This window comes from Lissotriton vulgaris, chromosome 5 (genome assembly GCF_964263255.1).
Source record: "Lissotriton vulgaris chromosome 5, aLisVul1.2, whole genome shotgun sequence".
Lineage (NCBI taxonomy): Eukaryota > Metazoa > Chordata > Amphibia > Caudata > Salamandridae > Lissotriton > Lissotriton vulgaris.
The window spans coordinates 1,846,510,617-1,846,531,851 of NC_141693.1; the positions used below are offsets into that span (position 1 = coordinate 1,846,510,617).

The 21,235-nt window shown below is 46.5% G+C and overlaps 1 protein-coding gene across 5 annotated transcripts in view; it reads left to right on the forward strand.

Moving 5' to 3' along the window:
* MLLT6 (MLLT6, PHD finger containing) overlaps window positions 1-21,235 on the forward strand; it is a 733,108-nt gene that overhangs the window by 647,760 nt on the left and 64,113 nt on the right. For all 5 annotated transcript variants that reach the window (XM_086924319.1, XM_086924320.1, XM_086924316.1 and 2 more), the window contains one exon: window positions 12,564-12,946. In XM_086924319.1, the coding sequence (XP_086780445.1) occupies window positions 12,564-12,946 (383 nt within the window). The remainder of the gene's footprint in view (window positions 1-12,563; window positions 12,947-21,235) is intronic.

The following is a 21,235-nucleotide window of genomic DNA, read 5'->3' on the forward strand; positions in this document are numbered from 1 at the left end:
CTATAAGCATAGTGATTTCTATACCATTAATAAAAATCTTATCCTTGGGAAAACCTTGACATGTAGAATCACCAACACATAGCAGAGTGTTGATTTCTTGGATTTCTTCAGGAACTTCATAGTCAAACTCGGTTAACAAGTTCACTTTCTGTGGGGATCTGCACATTTTACTGAAATGCCCCGGTTTTTTACATTTAACACAGATTTTATTCCACGCTGGACAACCCTTATAATTGCCAACGTGATCATTCGCACCACACCTATAACAAATAATAGGGTTTTTCTTACCAGAGGGTCTATTGTCTCTAGGGAAATACTCTTTCCTAGTTTGAGAAATAGGAAATTTCCTTTGGTTATGGACCTCCTTTACTAAGGCAACCTCTGGGATTATTACTTTACTCTTAACATCATGACCTCTGATCTCACTTACAAAGAGTTCCGATTGTTCAATCCCTTTAGCTATATTAAGGACAGCATTTAGAGAAGACTCGGTACCCATCCACAGCCGTTCCTGTATCTTTTTGCTTTTGGTCTTCATCATTAACTGGTCTCTTAGTACCTGCTCAAAATTAATTGTTTCAAATGCGCACGAAGCAGCTAAGGTTCGGAATGCAGCTACGTAATTCTCAATTGACTCATCGTCTTTCTGCGCTCGGGAGTAAAATTTGAACCTTTCCATAACTACATTTATTCTCCTGCCAAATCTAGTGGCTAACTGTTTTACAACGATCTCAAAAATGTTAAAGTCACCTGCTCCATCGATGGGAGGCAAGTTCTCCAACTCCTTAAGACCTGCGCCCCCTAAGCAATTCTTTAACAGGGCTAATTTCCTTTTAGCTGAGCAACCATCCTCCTCTACTACATCCACATAGGCCAGGAATGTGGGATACCACAGGTCCCATTCTACCTTAGGGTCCCCAGCAGTGGGTAAAAAATGAGAAGGAGCAGCAATGTTATTAGACATTTCTAGTAATAACGAGGAAACCTGCACGAAAGAAAACAGTTAAAACTGGAGAGAAAGAAAATAATGCAATGTTGGTAACTTAGTCAAACATTTGAGTGCATATTGAAAATAATAAATTAATAAAATAAACGTAGTCACCGTGGTCAACTTCGTTTCTTGAGAATTGCGACAAAGGTAATTACCATAGTCAATAGTGTTTCTTGAAAGAAATTCCTTCAGGTAGCAAGATGAAGAAAAATAATAATCCAGCAGTTCAATAAATGTAGATGTACATTGTACAGTTTCCAATCAAGGAAGAGAAACAACAAGGAAAAAAAATAGTTTAGTGTTCCCAACCAACGTGTGCAAGTCTGAACACACACGATGTGAAGTAGAATCAAAACAATTGCATAAAATGGTCGCTACACGACGCTTTGACCTTTGCGTGATCAATGCGTGGGGTTAATACGTTCAGCGCGTCATGTAGAATGTTGACATTGAGCAGACGCGGAGCTGGAGTCGTCAGCACGAACCTGAAGCTCCACGCGAAGGCTGAGGCTCACAGAGACGCACGCGGCAGAATGTCAACTCGCGTTTGAAAATAAACAGGTCAGCGCCTTAACTCCTTCCTTTTACGATGACACCAAACACGATAAAAATGTTACAGCGCAGGCTAGCAAAATAGTCAAAGTCAAAGGAAACAACGGAGTAAGACACAGCAATTAAAAAAAATCAATGACAGGAAACACGTTGCTGTACACTGCCGCAGGTGCGATCAAAGCACTTGATTAAATTGCTGCCGCTGGTGCCATCATCTTACACGCAAACAGGAAAGAAAAAAAATAAAACTGAAATACCTTTGAAAACGTGTGAACGCTGATCCTTGGTTTCTTCTTTTTTTTATATTATAAAAAAAAAATTGTACTTCTTCCATTAGGCAGAGGGTGAGTCCTTCTTCATCCCGGTCGTCGCCAGTTTATGAAGTAAACTGATATACAAGTTGCAGAGGAAGTACTTTATTGAGTACCAAGGACACAGCTTAAACAACCACTTGCTGGCAAGGTTCAGGAGACAGGAATAACTACCAGATAAAGAATGTAGAATGCACATAGGAAAACATAACAATTCTAGATTGATGTCAGGTGATGTCATCTAAAAGCAATACTACACATTAAAGGGATACTACAGTACTGTCTCAAGGCACTCGTCGGCTTCGTTCTAAGGCTCACCAGCAGTGGCTATTTCAATATCAAGCAGTCCAGCTCCTTCCCCAGTGCGATCCCGCGCAGCTGAATCTCCTGCACAGGAGGAAAGGCAGAAGTCTCCATCAATTCATCTCTCATCTAGATGGAGGCTACCTCTGCATCACTGGCAGTAATCTGGTACGGGTCAAGCAAGGGACAATCCAGTCTATTCTAGTCCCTTACACAGGTCTTTGCTAGCCTGGCTGGTGGAAGCCGCAGATCTCTCCCCCAATGCTTCACCAAGGGGTCGAGAGCAGATTCATACTCCTGCATTCTCCTCCAGAAGAAGATCCAAGTCTAGGCAGAGCAAGAGAAGGCACAGATCTCCGACAACTTCGCCCTCTTTCGCTCATTCTTCATAGAGGGATTACTCACCGACTTTGACTGACAGCCCTCTGTTGAGGATCTCTCTGGTGGATGACGTCAGTACTTTTCAGGACGTTATGGCCAGAGTGGCAAATAAGTTGAACATTTTTATGCTCACTCAACAGTCTTCATCCTCTGCTATATTCGAAATGCTGCAGCAGAAATCAGCATCCAGAACACTGTTGCCCTTGGTGCCGGGCCTTCTCCAACCAGTTATGGATGTCTTCCTGACGCCTGCAACTCTCAAAACTGCGCCAGCGAGGATCTTGAAGAAATATAGACCCCCGCTGGAGGATTCTTTGTTCCTCACCTGATTCAGTGATTACAGCGGCTGCAAAAAAGACCCATGCGGTGGCCACTTCATCATCTGTCCCTCTAGATAAAGACAGCAGTGCACCGGGTTCATGGGGCAGGAAAGTCTGTGGCACGTCAGCCTCCATGATGTAAGTCTCCAGCGCCTCAACGCTTTTAGGGTGCTATGAAAGATCCCTGTGGGACTCGCTTCAGAGGTTCACTGAAAAACTCCTGACGGAGGACCGCAAGGACTTTGAGGACGCCTCCCGACAAGTTTGGGGAGCCCACATGGGGTCTCTTCAGACTCAGGGATATTGGTCACCAAAAGAACAGTTGTACCACATCAACATCTTAGCGCTAAGAGCGGTTCATCTTGCTCTCAAAACCTTCCTTCCCTTGTTTCAGACCAACTCCATCCTGGTAGAGACGGACAACACAACTTCCATGTACTATCTGAACAAACAGGGAGGACCTCGGTTGAGGTCCCTGTCTCTGGAAGCTCAAGCTATCTAGTATTGGCTCCTGGTGGGGAATCTCTCAATAACGGCAATTCATCTACCAGGGGAGCAGAATTCACAAGCAGATGCTTTCAGCTGGCAATTTGAAGACCAACAGGACTGGGTCCTAAACAACGAGGTCATCGAAAGCATCATCCAAGAATGGGGTGGTACAACTATCGACCTATTCGACCCTATATCGACACTCAGAGGCGAGAATGATCTTAATTGCTCCAGACTGGCCAAGGCAATTGTGGTATCCAGACCTTCTTCACCTGTCAGAACGTCCACACAGGAGGCTGCCGTGCAGACCGGACCTACTGTCCAAGTTGAACGGGAGCATCTATCACCCCAACCTTCTGTCACTGAACTTGGCAGCATGGCTCCTGAGGTACTCCAGTATGGTCATTTAGGACGTCCTCAGGACGGTATGTCCATCCTGGAAGAGGCTAGGAGGCCTTCCACAAGGCACTCCTATGCTTGTAAATAAAAGTAATTTTATGTTTGGTGTATCTTGAATAATTGTAGCCGGAGCAAGGGGTAGGAAGAAGAAATTTTAGCCTATCTGCTTCATCTAGCTAAGGCAGACCTAAAATTCTCTTCCATTAAGGTACACCTTTCTGCCATTACGGCATATAGGCGTTCCTCTTCTCAGCCTTCCTTTTTCCAACTGCAGGTTGTAAAGGATTTCTTAAAGGGTCTGAAGAAAGCCTATCCTCCTGTTAGGCCTCCTTCACCTGCTTGGGAAGTGAAAAAAAGAGATCGGTTTTATTTTCAAAAATATTAAGTTAAAATGTTATCCACAATAATATGCTAACAGTTTTGAATTGTGATGAACATCCTATGATGAAGGAATAATAGTCCTTGTGTATTGCTTTCCACCTCAGGAAGAGACAGATAAGCTGATAGGAGAAGAGAAGCAGCGGGTCCAGGGAAGTTCAGGAAGGGCATAGTGTACTGCATCTGGGTTTAAACATTTGACTTAGTGGGTCGTGTCCAACATGGCGATCACATAGGACATGTTTTTCGGTCGCTCCGGCCTGCCATGTAATATGGCCTTAAAATTACACTCCATCTGCCGTCTTCGGAGGCGGGGGACACTCGCACTGACTAGCCGGCATCCAGTGACTGCCTACCGAGTTCCTGGACGTTCGTTGCGACCTCGGCAAGTGCAGAGGGAGACCGCGTGGTTGCCAAGCACGTGGAGCGACGAGGGAGTTTGGCTGCCGTCGCCTACCGCGGAGTGGCAGAGGACCAGAGAGCAAGCCCTCCCTGGATGCTGAGGCCTACCTGTGGCCTATTTGAGATGACCTTCACCCGCCTGCACACTGCTTTCCCCGGCGAGGTGAGGATCTCTCTCGACGTGGGCCCAGCCTGCAGAGAGGCCCTGGGGAGGAGGCCGAGACAGCGACAATGCCCTGCAAAGCCCAGGCAACTGCAGCACAGCATCCCTGCAGTGACTCACCTGATCCCGGCTGATTATCGGTGCGGAGGCGGCCCGGGGGGAGGGCTGAGCAGCGATCGTGGTTACCGCTGCACCCCCTGCTGTCAACTGAAGATGCCTGAGAGCATATGTCGAGGCGGGGGTCAGCGCCTGCGGACCAATGCCAACGGGGGAGGCAAGGGCGCCGGACACTCCAGCTGGGCCTTGCCTTTAGTGGGGCCTTTCCCTGGGCCCACCCCTCACCAGCCGTGCTTGCTTTGCCCCCTTGATGGCTCTCTTCTACAGGGCCTGTTCTCCCTCCACGCGAGATCGGTCCCTGGGAGCGGCATAGTATATAGGGCCAGATTGCTGTGGGAGCAGCATTGCACCAGCCACAGGAGAGACCCCCGGACTCCAGGGGACGCATGAAAGGGAGCTACTAACCTTCGACACGGAGTGTGCAGCAGGGGGACTGCAGCGTGAGATCGTTGCTGCTCCTGTGACAGGAGAGCAGGCCTGCAGTGAAGCACGCCCCTGCGTCTCTGAGGATTACTATGAACTTCCTGCACTGCCAGACTGTAAGCCTGCCATAGCTTGCGTTGTTGTCTCCACTGTGGAGTGGTAGGCCCTAGCGCTGTGCATCTAAACCCCCAGCGGTCCCCGCCTTAACGCACACCACACAGGCCTGCAAGCAGGGCCTACGTGTTCCCCTACAGGAACAGAGAGCGTCCCTATATCCGCCAGCGGAGCACCTAATATCCTCATGCCCTGGGCGCCCGCCCCACCCACTTCGCAAGTATCTACGCGGCCTCAGGCGTTCCTTGGCAGCGGAGGCCCATCACACAGGGACTGCCGGAATATAGGCCCCCATGGCGCTGCGTGGCCTAGGACGGATCGCTCTGTAAATGACATGCTACAGGCCAAGACTGCAAGTCAGGGAACGGAGATGACGGCGGTAGCGACAGACAGTGCAGACGCACCAGCCACGAAGGGCTTCATGACCTCGCTCTTCTCAACACTCAAGGAGGACCTCCAGGAACTCAAAGACCAACTGGCAGTGGATCTCCATGAGGTCCGCCGCGATGTCTCCGAAATAGGAGACCGGATTGCGACATTGTAGGAGCACGAAAACAGGCGCGACGAAGAAATAGAAATGATGCAACAGGAAATTCTTATTCTCAAAGAGCAGCATATTGAACTACAGAGGCAGGCGGAGGACTTAGAGAACCGCTCACGCCGTAACAACGTGCGCATCCGAGGAGTGAGACAAGGAGCGGAGGAAGGCGATTTTGGTGAATTTGTCCAAGCCCTTTTTCGACATATCCTAGGCCCGGAACACACAACTGAGATCCAATCGATAGGGTACATCAGGTTGGCCTGCGCCAACAACGTGTCACCACCAGATATCCTAGCTTGTGTTCACAATTTCCAACAAAAAGGACTTATCCTACGTAAACCCAGAGACACAAAACCTCTACAATTCCGCGGCCTAACTTCACTGCTTTCTCAGGACCTTTCTGCGGTTACACTGCTCAAACAATGAGAATTTCGGCCCATCTCCTATGCGTGGGGCCACCCCTTCCGCATCATTTTTAAATTCGAAGGGAAACTACGCCAATTGAGATCTTAGGAAGAAGCCTCCAACCTTTTAGGTCTTCCTCCTATGGCCCCGCCCCGTCCACAAAAGGCATCAACCTCCAGTAACAACAGGCCAGACCATTGGCAGACCGTGGGCAAGCCCTCTTCACCTCCCCATGGTCCGGACGCAGCAGCACGAGCAAAAGAGAGGGAAAACGTCCTAGCCTCACTGGCCGGCAGCCCTGCAAATTTCATACCCCGCCTGACACTCTTACATAGCTCATGCATGGAATTCTCAACTCGGACAGGCCGGAGGGCCGTCACCCTTTTGTCTTCACGGACCTGAATCGTCACCACACCCCCGAACTGTGTTACCTTAACGGACATGTGTCATTCCTTGCACTTTTGCGGTTTTTCCCTTTAGGATACTGAAGCTGGCCGGTCCAGGATCGGTCTTGCAATGCCTACGCATGTTGTTTTGTTCTTGTTTTTTTTGGGGGGGGGGAGGATAGGGTTGGTTCTCTCCACAGTGAGTCCTTTTATCAGCTCCATACATAGCAACCACACACACCTGCCCATTTTCATCCACCACTTTCTCTCTGCCTTCTTTCCACCTCGGGGCAGCGCGTGCTCCCACAGAGCTCACCCAACCCCTTCCTTCCTTCTGGTTCTTAAAATAGTGAGTCTCAACGTCCGGGGTCTTAACATCCCAGTTTAGCAGAGGGTGGTCTTATCCCTATTGGAAATTCAGGGGGAGAAATATGCCTCATCCAAGAAACCCACATATGACAAACTGATACCTACTGTTTGCGGCACAGTCACTTTCCTCACCAGTTCTGGACGTCTTTAAACAGCAAGCAGGAGGGGTGGCCAATCTAGTGGCCAAGCATTTAGCCACTAGATTGGCCACATCGCTCGCTGGCGCCCCGGCCCAAACCCGGGGACACTCCTCGTCCTATAATAGCACGTCTCCTAAACTACAGAGACCGGGATGTGGCATTGAGGGCGGCACGCAGCGGGCGAGAGATGGCCTATAATGGGGTCACATTTTCCATATATCCTGACTTCACTCCAATGGTGCAGGAGGAATGCCGTAAGTCAAGGCTAAACTGCGGAAAGACCAAGTCGACTATGCGCTGCTATACCCGGCAAGGCTGCGGTTTACTCATCAAGGAAAGCAGCGATTCTTTACGAAGCCACAGCAAGTAGAGGACTTTTTGAAACACTTGAAGAGATCGGCTAGACAAGGTACAGATGCAGAAGATTCACGAGACCCCCCGATGGCGGATGCGGATATGGAACAGTAGTAAGACCCACCTACTTTGTAACTTTAGGCTGGGAGTGATTTTGGACTTGAACTGTATTGTGAAAAGATGTGCTGGCTGTTCTGATCCTATTTGTCTGGTTTGATGTATACTTCCCTTTAGATGGGAGAGGGAGGATGGTTTAGTTTCATGGTTCCCTTGATATGCAGAATCTTTTCCTAAAATAATTACTCCTTTTCCGACTGTGGACCTTTCCTAGAACGCCCTGTTGGTGCTGGTCCCTACGCATCTCTATGTAGGGGTGTTTTGACTAACCCGGTTTGAGACATCGTTGGATGAGGAGTCTGCCCCAGAAGCGCTAGAAGCCATCCCCCCTGGCTACTGCCTATTGCATCTAGACAGACACAAACAAAGAGGGGGAGGGATAGCCATTATTCATAAAACTGAGTTGCAATGCACCCTTACAAAAGCTAACATATTGCACAGTGAAAGTGGCCAATTTACCATCAAATATGGACCGAGAAACATCATTAACGGCCTGTTAATATATCGCCCTCCTGGAGCAGCTGGTCAATTCGAAAGCAATCTTTTTGAGTATATTACGCAACCAGCTCTACGCTATAAAAAGTTCATAATTTTAGGGGACTTAAATCTTTATTTTGAGGATAGGGAGTGCAAAGATGCACAAGAGGTGGCCACGGCACTGGCATCGTTGGGATTGAACTTACAATCGACTGCTCCATCCCACCAACATGGCCATCTCCTGGACCCCATCTTCGCCAATTGGGAAGGCATCACTGCCTTCCCTCCGATAAAAATAATTTGGTCCGATCATTTTGTTATTCCATTTTTGATACATAATACTCTCATAAATAACAAAATTCCTAAGCCCCCTTCCCTTAAACGAAGAAACTGGAAGAAGTTTGATCAAGAAACCTTTAGACTTGCTCTCCTAAGAAATCCTCCCCTGCGAAGTAACTCTCTCCAAGAAGCCTACGAAAATTATGAAAACTGGCTGTCCAATGCCTTAGATGAGATAGCCCCCTGGACATTTAAGCCCCCTGTCAGGCAGTCTAAAACCGCTCCATGGTTTTCTGAAAAACTAAAACTAGCCAAAGCCAGATGTAAAACGCTAGAGCGCAATTGGAGAAAGCATTACAAACCTGAGGATAAAACGCTTTATAAGACTGAACTCCATAAATATCACAAATTAGTGAGATCGGAAAAAAGCTGCCATCTCAAAAATAGAATTGCCTCAGCTGATAATCCTACTAAAGAATTGTTTTCAATCTATAGAGAACTTACTATTCCTACTAGATTGGAAGCTCAGGACATATATTCGAAGGAGCTATGTGACTCCATTGCCGATTTTTTTGTCAACAAGATTGACAAAATTCATGCCACCTTCATAAAAGATGAATCTAGTTCTAGCGAATCGACAGAAGTTAACAACAGCAACACGAGGACCTCTGATCTTACGTGCTTCATCACCCCGGAGAAACAAGAACTTCTCAGCATTGTTAACAGCATACAATCTGGCTCCCCGAGTGATGTATGCCCACCGACTCGCTGCAGAGGAGTCATGGAGTCTACGGTTATTGATTATATCAACCAAATTGTATCCCTGTCCTTTGAGGAATGTAAGGTATTAGATGCCTGGAAAATCGCCCAAGTCATCCCCCTGAAAAAAAGGCCAACATTCACATCTCCCAACTCCAGAATCTCCGCCCCATATCCCTCCTCCCTTTTTGTGCCAAGATTGTGGAGAAAGTAGTGAATATGCAGCTCATGAGTTATCTGAAGGATCACTCGCTCTTACATCCAACTCAATCTGGGGTTAGAGCCGGATACTCTACTGAGTCAGCCCTACTTTTCTCCACAGAGAGTCTTAGGGGCATAGTGGATGAGGGAGAGACAGCAGCGTTGGTACTATTAGATCTTAGTGCAGCCTTTGATACCGTGCTGCACTCAACGCTGCTGTCTCGGCTATCTGGAATGGGAGTAAAGGGGTCAGCCCTTGCGTGGCTGGAGTCTTTCCTGGCCAACAGAAACTTTCAGCTGCACTGCCCCCCCTTCAAGTCTTCTCTGAGAAATGCGAGCTGATGACACCCAACTGATGTTCAAACTTACGCCCGACCACAGAGAGGATGCCACCAATTTCTCCAACTGCCTCTCCTCCGTGGCAGCTTGGATGAACAATAACTGCCTTCGCCTTAATGGCGACAAAACCGAGCTGCTGGTGGTGGGAAAATCCTCCTCCGCATGGTCCCACATGTGGTGGCCAGCGGAACTGGGCAGCTTACCTGCCCTGTGGCTTCGGTACGGAACTTGGGCATAACGTTGGATTCTAACCTGTCATACAAACCCCATGTGAACAAAATCACAGCAAGATGTTTCAGCATACTGAGGGTTCTTCGGAAGGTACTTGATCTCCTTCCCATAGACTCAAGAAAGACAATTGTCCATGCCCTAGTCACCCCCCATCTGGACTATGGGAACGCCTTGTTATTGGGTCTGAGCAAGAAGAGCACTCACCAGCTCCAATGTGCTCAAAACGCTGCTGCGCGCCTTGTGCTCAAGTTACCTCGAAGAGCCTCAGGGAGAATGGCCTTGACCAGACTCCATTGGCTCCCCATCAGGGAGCGAATTAAATTCAAGGCCCTTTGCTTCGCCCACCGCATAGCCCTCGGAACTGGCCCAGGTTATCTGCATAGTTTACTTACTATACATCGCCCTACCCGGAATCTTAGATCTTCTGGTACGATGATGTTTAAAATTCCTAAGATAACCAGAGCCAAGATGGGCGGCTCCTCGTTCAGATACCTGGCTGCCAAAGGCTGGTACGAACTCCCCATCGAGATACGGATGGAACCTACTGAAACAAGATTTCGAGGAAAATTGAAAACTTTCCTCTTCCCCCGCATCTGATCCCCCTCTCTTCCCCTTGCCCCTGTCCATTTTTCCCTGTATTCATTCCTCCAGGCTCCTTTGCAGTATTCAGCGTGGGGACACTCTGTTTTTGAGTAACCAGGCGCTTTATAAATGGCTTCTATTCTATTCTATATGATATATAAATATGAACCGACCCGTAATCTCCGCTCTGCCCACTTGTATCTCCTCACTGTGCCCCTTTTCAAAAAGAAACGACTGGGCGGATGCCGATTCGCTCATCTGGCCCCTAAGATCTGGAACTCTTTTCCCCTACCACTCCGGAGCTGCACTAAGCTACCGGAATTCAGGGGCGCATTGAAGACCTGGTTATTCAAACAAGCGCAGGGTTAGGGATCTGTTTACCATCTTACTCACATTCAGCGCCATGAAACCCCTGGGTGACCGTGCGCTTGATAAATTTCGAATAACATAACAGAGTTCACCAGTTCGGCCAATGAAAGGATAATTTATAGGATTAATGACGCCGGACGGCAGGAGCTCGCTACAGAGCGGCCATCTGCTAGTGCGCCACCACCTGGGCCCCTTTCTTAGCTATTCTTTCCACTGAATTCCGAACATTGACCTGCCCACAATACCTATGCATCCTAAAATTAGTTCTGGATGGCCAGAGTCGTTTTAAGGCATGGGCAAAGTGGGCTCTGGCCCTGGGCCCCAGCCTTTCAAGTGGCCCCTTAGAGTCTTGCTCCAATGACCGTAAGAAATCCTTATACTGTTTTCTTTTGTTGTACATTAACCCGTTTACCACGGCGGAATGCAGGCATTCTACTGAGAGGGTGGGGCTGCTTCGGCCAACGGTTGTGCGCAGCACCCAGAAGGTAGTGCTCGCGTCGGCCAATGCACGGAACAGGTTAAATGTGAACGATGTGCGAGTATGTCTTGGAGACATTTTTTTCAGAGAAATGTGTTTGTAACATACAGCATCCATAAAAATACTTTCTTTTGAATCAAACCATGACCTCGCACATGAGAAATGGGAGGGTGTCACAGAGGTTATTTGCAATAATATTAGTGAGCTGCTGTTGTGTTACAATAGTGCAAACACACATCACTATCCCTAAATATTAGATGTAAACACATTTGGAATATGGACGAGTGTATCTGTGTGCTGTCAGTGACTCGGCCAAAGAGGGCATGATCATAAATTGATCATAAATTGAAAACTGATGTTAATGGGGGCCCCCAAAATGTGCTTGGCCCCCGGACCCCCAAAATCCTTAAGATGTCCCTGCGGATGACACCACTATCATCCCATAAGAATGTGTATCACTAGTCCCCTTCCTCCCCCTGACGTGGTGGACCTATTGTAGCATCCAGGGCACATGGGCTGACATATATCCTTCCTTTGTTTTGCTCACTGAGGAGAGGGGGTGGGGAGGGATGGGGTTATGTTTTGATTTATTTATCGTTTCCACATTATTTTTTGTTCTGTTCAGTGTTTAAATATGGAATACTACACAAAGCCTGCCGCCTCGGTGGGTCGCCATACTGCTGCTTTGGCCTCTTGTTTTCTTAACTGGCATGACTCCCCGCCCACAGCACTACTAATCTGTTACTATGCCCCCTTTAAGATGCGGACGGCCCTGAGGGGGTTGTAGGCGGCTTGCTGTGTTTAACATTGAGAGGCCCTACTTTTATCATTGCCTTGCTTGTACAGCCAGATTACAGCTAGCCGGCCCACTAGGTTGTAGGCGACTCAATTTTGTTTCTCTGCTTCGTATTCTGTCGATAAGAACAGATTTAATACTAAACATTCGATTTCATACTTGATTTCATACTTGTGATTTCATACTCACCATTTAAAACCCTGGGGGGATTTCTAGTTCTGTCCTACGATTCCAAATGGATGTATAGATAAGAAGCTCATGACTGCGAACACTTGACAATTAAATGTAAATTCATATGGTTACTGTTCTTGTTCCCAGTTACCCTGTGATCCTGGTTTTAAGGTTAACTGTTGTCTTCCTTTGTTGCATTCTAATGTTGTTTGTTTTTGCTTTCCAGGATCCACCCTCTGGCTGCCCAAGTAGAAGTAGCTCCTCTCTCTCATTCCACAGCACCCCTCCTCCTGTGTCGCTTTCTCAGCAGACACCTGGCTCTCATGCCCTGGGGATTCAGCAGCAGCAACAACTTGTCAATGGACTGGCAAGAGTATCTGGAACTGGAATTGGAGGTGTGGCCACTTCCAGCCACACCCTTTCCTCCATTCCCATAGTAGGAAGCATACTTGGAAGTCTGGCAGGAAACCAGCACCAGGTCTCAATGAATGGCATTCTGGGGGCGCTGAACGGAGATATGCAAGCAGGAGCTGCCCTCTCTCAGTCCCAGTCTCCTCTGGGGCAGTCCAGCGCACCATTGACACTTCAGCTACCATCCTCTCTCAGCACGTAAGTCTTAAGTCATTACATTCATATGAAGATCTTGACTGAGGGTTAAAACGCACACTAAGACATATAGCCATAGGAATGGAAGGTAGTTATCGACAGAAGAACTGTATGGTTTGGAATGATCAGTACAACGCAGCGGGAAGCACATTTTTTTGTTAATGTACTCACTATTAACTATGTTGCCTTGTGCTGATTCGATTCTTTGCTAAGATGGCAAGTTAATTTCCTACTCTTTCTTGCATGTCCCTCAACTCACAGGCTTTGGTTATAATCTCTAAAACCTGTTAAACCCTTGAGCTTACACCCAAACCTTTCCCTATGATGAGGCCCTGCCTAACAATATAGTGCTTTTGGCTTTGCTGCAAGTCCCCCATCATACTCGCTTTCCGTATACTGTGTAAGGGGTGAGCATGTATCCAAAATTAGATCTGCTCTGTCCTTTGCTTGTAACTCCATTCTTATACCTCAAATAACCACTAGGTGCCAGGACAAATCTGGTCATGAATACCTTCTGTAATTGCTTCTCTGTAGCTTTAAATACCAGTTAAAGATGCATATAATGATGTTTTCCCATTGCTAATTGTACAATATTATTCTGTAGTTGATGGCACTCCTAATACCCAAATCAACCTTGTTTAATGTAAAGTACACAAGATTTTCTTGTACAGCAGTCTGACACCCTTTGACTCTGATATCACTACGTAACAGTGAACAAAGTTGAGAAATCTTTCAGGCTCTACATTCAGTTGAGGTTTTGGAGCTTATTACAAAGCCAAATCAGGCTTGCTACCCTTAGCAGTACATCACACAACTACTTGATTCTAGTATAGCCACTTGCATTTTCCTGATGGATGGAAAGTTGGATTCCCTTTTCCATCTTCTATCCAATCTTTTCCAGAGCTACCCCTAGTCACCCCCTAAAACTACAGGGTTTAAACCATGTAGGGACTTTTGCAGACAAATGGGTGTGGCAGATCCACATCAGGTTTGCTTGTGGCCAAAATACAACTCCCACGCCTGCAGAGAATGTGCCTTGATATTTATAAGTAACAAGGACCCCCTGAATGTCTGAATACAATAATTCCTAGGTCAGGGAAATACAATTTATAAAATATAACAACCTAGGCAATTCAAGGGGAAAAAAATGTTGTTGCCACGTTTATTTTTTTAACTGTATTGTGAATTGATGCATTTATTGTTTAACTAATTTGTGAAATTGGTTGAAAATATTTGAGTATCAATTTCTTTTTTAATGGTTCTTAACTCCCTTGTTTGTTAATAAAATTTATGTCACTGATGATCTTTTTTAATAGAATTGGTATTTTCCTTTTTTCTTCTGTCATTTTTCCATGAGCTTAAAGTATTGAATTGCCTAGGGTGTTATATTTTATAAAGAGAATGTGCCATGATGCATCCAAAGGCCAGGAACTACCAGGCCCAATTTATTCTAGTGGCCCCATGATTGGGCGTATAGTATCCAGGACTCATGTTCATGTGCATTTGTCCTTGGATTAGCTGCCCCTTCAGGAGAATCTCCTGTCCTATAGACAGGCAGGGTCCTGCACCTAATCTTGCGCACGCTCCACCTCCAAGCTTAGGATTAAATGGGAGCAGTTGATTGCTTGTCACCTTCCCCCTGAGGTTTTTGATGTCATCTTGGTAGCCAGACATCCTTCAACTAAATTTGTCTATGCCTGTTGTTGGGACGTTTGTGGCTTGGCACGTCACCTGTTAGATTGACCCTCTTCGACCCCAACTTTCCAATGTTTTTTTTTCATTGTCCCTAGAACAGCAAGACTTTGCTTTGGGAACAGTTAAAGGGTTATTGTTGGCTCGTTTTACTTTTTTGTGGTTGCAAGTTAAGCCTTTTTTGTGTCAATCACCTCTAGTGAAGTGTTTTTTGAAAGGTTTACAACATATGTTTCCTCCTTCTCCATTCATATAGGGACCTGAATTTAGTTCTTAAGTTTCGTATGTTTATTCCCTATGAACCTATCCATAGCTGTCCTCTAAGGCTTCTGTCCCTCAAGGCAGCTTTCCTCATCGCCTTAACATCAGCGCATCGGGTGAGCGAGCTGCAAGCTCTCCCCATCAACCTGCAATAAACCATGTTCTACCCAGTCAAACTAGTTTTGAGAACCCGGCCTCCTTTCTTTCCTAAGTTGTGACTCCTTTTCCTATCAGGCAAACCATTACCCTACCAGTGTTCTTGGTTTCACTTCATCCTTCTAAGGAGGAATAGAGACTCCATCGGCTGGATCTAAAAAGCACCCTCAGTTTTCACATCAATCGTATGCAGAGAAAACCGTGTGGACGTTCAACTCTTTATTGGATTCACCAGGTGGAAGAAGGCAAGACAGTACTATAGAGGACTGTGTCTTGTTGGATCAAAATCTGTTACTCACTTGCAAAAAAGTAGAATCCGGAAGGATTGCATGCCCATTCCACCAGAGCCAAAGCTGTTGCCACTGCGTTGGCACGCAGCGTTCCTGTTCTGTATATTTGACAAGTTGCTATGTAGGCATCACTCCATACATTCACAAAACACTACTGTCTGAACAGCCAGGTCCATTGAGATGAGCTACTTGCTCACTCAGTCCTTCAGGACTTTGTTGTTTTAGCCAGTTCACAGACCTTCCTCCTGGATGGTGCTACTTTGGTATCTGTTCAAATGGTGAGGAATCTGCGGCTGGAAGTCTCTTATCAGAAGAACAAGACACTTACCTTCTGTTCTGCTTTTTTGTGGTCACCATCTCCATCCCCACCACCTCCATTGGGTCTGGAAGAATTTCTGAGTACTCAGGAGCCGGAAGCAACAAGTCAAGTGCATTGAGGGAACACTTTGAAAGAACTACAAAGACCAGAAGGAAAACACAGAATTTGCAATAGGTGTTAAGGGAGCTGAAAGACACCAAGAAAAACAGCATTTTTGTCTGCAAGTACGTTGATTACAGTGGTCAGAGAATGAGTATATGAGGAACCAGAGGTATTGAGAATGCAGGATTACCCCCCCCCCCCCCCCCCCCCCATCAGCTTATGCCCAAATTGCCACCACAAGTACCCAGAAGGACAGTCACAAGGTCTGAGGCTCAGGGCGGTGCGACGGATGTGCTGAGTTAATGCCCAAGACCTTGAATACCAGAGATAAGCAGAGGTGGTTAGATAAGGCCATAGCACAGTCAAAGCACAAGCAACAATAAAGAGGATCCCTACAAAATAGAAGTGGCACAAGGGAAAGGATCCAATTCCAAGAAGGTCTGTGTCAAAAAGAGAAGTTGAGGTAACACCTCCCAGAACAGTATAAGAAGAGGGTGAAGGCAGCAAAGGCAACAAGTGCCTTCCTGTCCCTTCCTTTGAGGAGAATCCCAATAAGAAAAGGGTTGCATCCAGTCACCTCTTGTGTCTCCACAATAAAAACAGCTACTAGTGTGACACCGGATGTATGTCGGTTCGAGGCATATGGGCTGCAGATGGTACAGTATAATAGATCGCCATCTGGTGTTGGGCTGGGATGATTGCACTTGTTTTTCCCTTGGAGAAGTGTTTTGTAGTCACGAGGCTGGTGACTCCTCCCTTGGGTGATAGTGCGCATTGGCATCGGCTCCATAATTAAATTGTTTTTTTCCGCCATAGGGTTCGGATGAGGATCGAAGCGCTCCGGATCGACTTCGAGAAAAAGTTATATTTCGGCGCATATTCCCTTTCCAATTCGACGGTATTGTTTATCGAGCGCGAGTTCATTCCCATTTCGACGCGCTTCGACGTCAACACTGAAGATAACTCTACGTCGACGGGACCGAGAGGCCTATTTCAACGTAGTCCAGCCCGGAGTCCATGGAAAGGACTCCATTCAAGAAATGTCCAACGTGTGGTGCTAAATTCCCACACAAGGACCTACACGAGGTGTGCAACCTCTGTTTGTCACCTGACCACGAATCCAGGGATTGTGAAGCCTGTGCGATTTTCTCCTCCAAGTCGACGATTAGAAACCGTCGAGCCCGAAGACACGAGATGTCGAGGATGGAGTCAGATGCAATCCCAGAACTGTTCGAGGTCGAACACTCCGAGGAGGAAGAAGATGAGGATGGGTCGGGGTCAGAAGCGGACGAGTCTGATGTCGAAGAAGTCGGCGTTCATCAAACCGTGAGTGACGACGTCCCTTTGCTAAAAAACCGACCTCGATTGGTGTCGCCCCCGCCTTCGAGCCCGGTCAGACAACCCACTATGTCGGATCCGAGAAACGGTCGACATCGACACCGAAGCTCCATACCAAAGAGAGCTCGAAGTCGAAACATTCCATGTCGAAACGGAACGACGCCGAAGTCTCCCTCGACACCGAAAAATCGGACTCGAGCAAACTCTCGGTGCCGAAAACACATAACACCGAGACTCAGAAGTAAAAGCACCTATCGGATCCAAAGGCTTTGGTACCGACACAGGAGCAAGAGACAGATCCAAAATAAAGGACTTTGTTCATTGATCCACAAACTGGCATGTTGGTGACAAAATCACCTAATAAGAAGAAGACTCAACCATTGGAGGGGAAAGCTCCTCCTCCTAAGAAGAGAACAATGGGGACAAATACAAGTCCTCCGCTTTCTCCACAGCCTATGGACACACCCTCTTCTCCTCTTCCTCATACTCTGCCAGCTATCCCTCGACCTTTTACACCACGCCCATCTACACCTCAAACAGATGTAGAAAGTGACACAGGGAATGGGGACCTTCCTGGGGATGATAACAATACTATCTCAGAAGACACAGACCCATGGGAAGATTATGATGCAGTGACAGATAATGATAATGACCCTGACCTGTATCCCTCAAAACTCTCTCCCCCTGATGATAATTCAGGTTTTGCACAATTGATTAATAGGGCAGTAAAATACCACAAGGTAGATTTACATACTGAACCTCAGATAGAAGATTTCCTTTTAGAAACACTACCGGCTGCACAAAAATCTTCAGGACCCTACCAATGCTTAAGGGTCTCCTCACTCACACATCAGATATATTTAAAGATCCGGTGAGGGCTAGGGTGTTAAACCCAAGAATTGACAAAAAGTATTAGGCAGCCCCAAAAGACCCAGTATTTATTAAGGGCCAAATACCTCTGGACTCGTTAGGAGTCTCAAATGCTCGTAAGAGGGCGAACTTACTAACAACAGGAGAAGCTCCTCCTCCTGACAAGGAGTCTAAGTTAATAGATGCCTTTGGCAAGAGACTAGCATCTCAAGCAGCAAACAGCTGGCGCATAGCAAATACTCAAGCGCTACTTGCACGCTATGATAGAGCTCATTATGATGAGTTAGAGAAACTCATTACACATCTCCCTAAGGAACATCAAAAAAGGGCAGAGCAGCTGATACAAGAAGGGAAGATAATAACCAACACTTCCATTAAGTGCGCCTTAGACGCAGCAGACACTGCAGCAAGATCTATAAACACCAGTATCATGTTAAGAAGACATGCATGGCTTAGGGTCTCAGGGTTCAAACAGGAGGTACAAACTTCTTTATTGAACCAGCCTTTTGATGGGAAAGCACTCTTCGGCTCAAGCACAGATGAGGCATTAGAGAAAATGAAAAAGGACACAAACGGCTAAGTCAATGGGAGCATTGCAACAGCCATCTCAGAGAGGTTCCTTTCGTAGGTCCACCTATAGAGGCGGATCAAAAAATACAGGCACAACCCAGCAATTAACCTCTTTTACACCAACATCACCTAAAGGTAATTCTAGAGGCAGCTACAGAGGTAACAACAACAAGGGTAGAGGTCGCGGAAACAACAACAACCACAACTCTCCTACCCCAAAACAGTGACTTCATGCAGCTCCCCCCAGACCGTGCAACACCGGTCGGGGGACGCCTATCACAGTTCCTACCTGTCTGGGAAAACATCACATCAGACAGGTGGGTGAGACAAATTATCCAACATGGTTATTGCCTAGAACTCACTGCTACCCCACCAAACATCCCCCCCAGACAGCGTCCAATGAGTCAAGATCATCTGACATTATTAAAACAGGAGGTACTATCGCTGCTACAAAAGCATGCGATAGAGGAGGTTCCACAACATCAACAAGGAACAGGAGTATACTCTCTATACTTTCTAATTCCCAAAAAAGACGGATCTCTAAGGCCTATACTAGACCTCAGACCTCTCAATGCATACATAAATTTGGAACATTTCCACATGATCACGCTCCAACAGGTACTTCCTTTACTGAAGAAAGGGGACTTTCTTTCTACACTGGATCTAAAAGACGCCTACTTTCATATCCCAATTCACAAAGCTCACAGAAAATACCTCAGATTTGTAATAGAAGGACGACATTATCAATTCAAGGTCCTTCCGTTTTCTAGTCAAAACAGCACCAAGGGTGTTCACAAAATGCCTAGCAGTGGTTGCAGCACACCTAAGAAGACAGCAAATACATGTCTTCCCTTCCTTGGACGACTGGCTAATAAACGCCACGTCACAAGAGAATGTCTTCAAAACACGCAAAAGACAATTCAACTGCTGCACCAGCTAGGGTTTACGGTGAACTACACAAAATCCCACCTGCAACCAAACAATGTTCAACAATATCTAGGGGCTACTATAAATACAGAAAAAGCCATAGTATACCCCAATCCAGTCAGGATTCAGACAATGCTCACCCTAATTCAAAGATTTCAACCGCAACACTCATTAGCGGCTCGAGTGTTCATGCAGTTATTAGGGATGATGTCCTCTTGCATACTGTTAATCCCATATGCAAGACTACAAATGCGTCTGCTTCAAGAATGTCTAGCAACACAGTGGAATCAGGCTCAAGGTCAGATTACAGATCTGGTGTTGGTAGACACCTGCACGCATCGCTCTCTGAAGTGGTGGAATACAACAAACATTTCCAAAGGGCGGTCGTTCCTAGAACCAATTCCACAAGTGGTACTAACAGCGGATGCATCGCTCACCGGATGGGGAGCTCATATGGAGAGATAGACTGTACAAGGGAGATGGAGTGTACAGCACAAACGATTGCACATAAATCATCTAAAACCACTAGCAGTGTTTCTAGCATTAAAAGCTTTTCAAATGCATATTCTCAACAAAGCAGTCCTGGTCAGAACAGACAACATGACAGCAATGTATTATATTCAAAAACAGGAGGGGACACACTCTCTCCAACTATCCAGACTAGCGCAGGAAATTTGGAGATGGGCCATTCCTCAAAACATCTATCTGTTAGCCGAACACCTTCCAGGAGTTCAAAATCAAATGGCAGACATCTTAAGCAGAGAATCAGAACAAATACACGAATGGGAACTGCACAACCAAATACTGCAGCCATTCTTCCAAAGATGGGGACAACCGGAGATAGATCTCTTTGCCACTCATCAGAACGCAAAATGCCAAAGTTTCGCATCCAGGTACCTACACCATGTGTCGCAGGGCAATGCATTATGGATAAATTGGTCCAACAAATTTGCATACGCTTTTCCCCCTCTCCCACTAATTCCATTAGTGGTTCGAAAACTGCAACAACATTCAATGACCATGATACTGGTAGCACCCATGTGGGCACGACATCCGTGGTTCACCACGCTCCTACAACTCTCACAGGTGCCACACCAAAAATTAAGAATCTCACCCATGCACCTTACACAGAACCATGGAGAAATAATGCACCCAGATCCCAAACAACTGAACCTAGCGATCTGGCTCCTGAGGTCTTAGAATTTGGATACTTAAATTTACCTCCAAACTGTATGGAAAGACGTCCCACCACCAGAGCCTGCTATGCAGCAAAGTGGAAAAGGTTTGCTGTATACTGTAACAGTAACAACATCAACCCTCTGGACGCATCAACACAAAATATTATTTGCTACTTACTACACTTACAGCAATGTAACCTTGCTTACACCTCCATTAGAGTACATCTTGCAGCTATAGCAGCATACCTGCAAAACAGGCAACATCTATCCCTGTTTAGGGTACCCGCAATTAAGGCTTTCATGGCAGGTCTCAAAAGAGTTATTCCACCAAGACTACCACCTTCTCCAGTCTGGAACCTCAACATAGTACTCACCAGACTAATGGGGCCACCTTTTGAACCTATGCATAGGTGTGAAATACAATTTCTTATATGGAAGGTAGCCTTCCTTATAGCCATTACCTCCCTCAGGAGAGTGAGTGAGTTACAGGCATTAAAAATACAAGAACCATTTCTACAGTTACACCAGAATAAGGTGGTTCTTAGAACAAACCCAAAGTTCTTGCCTAAAGTAATTTCAGCATCCCACA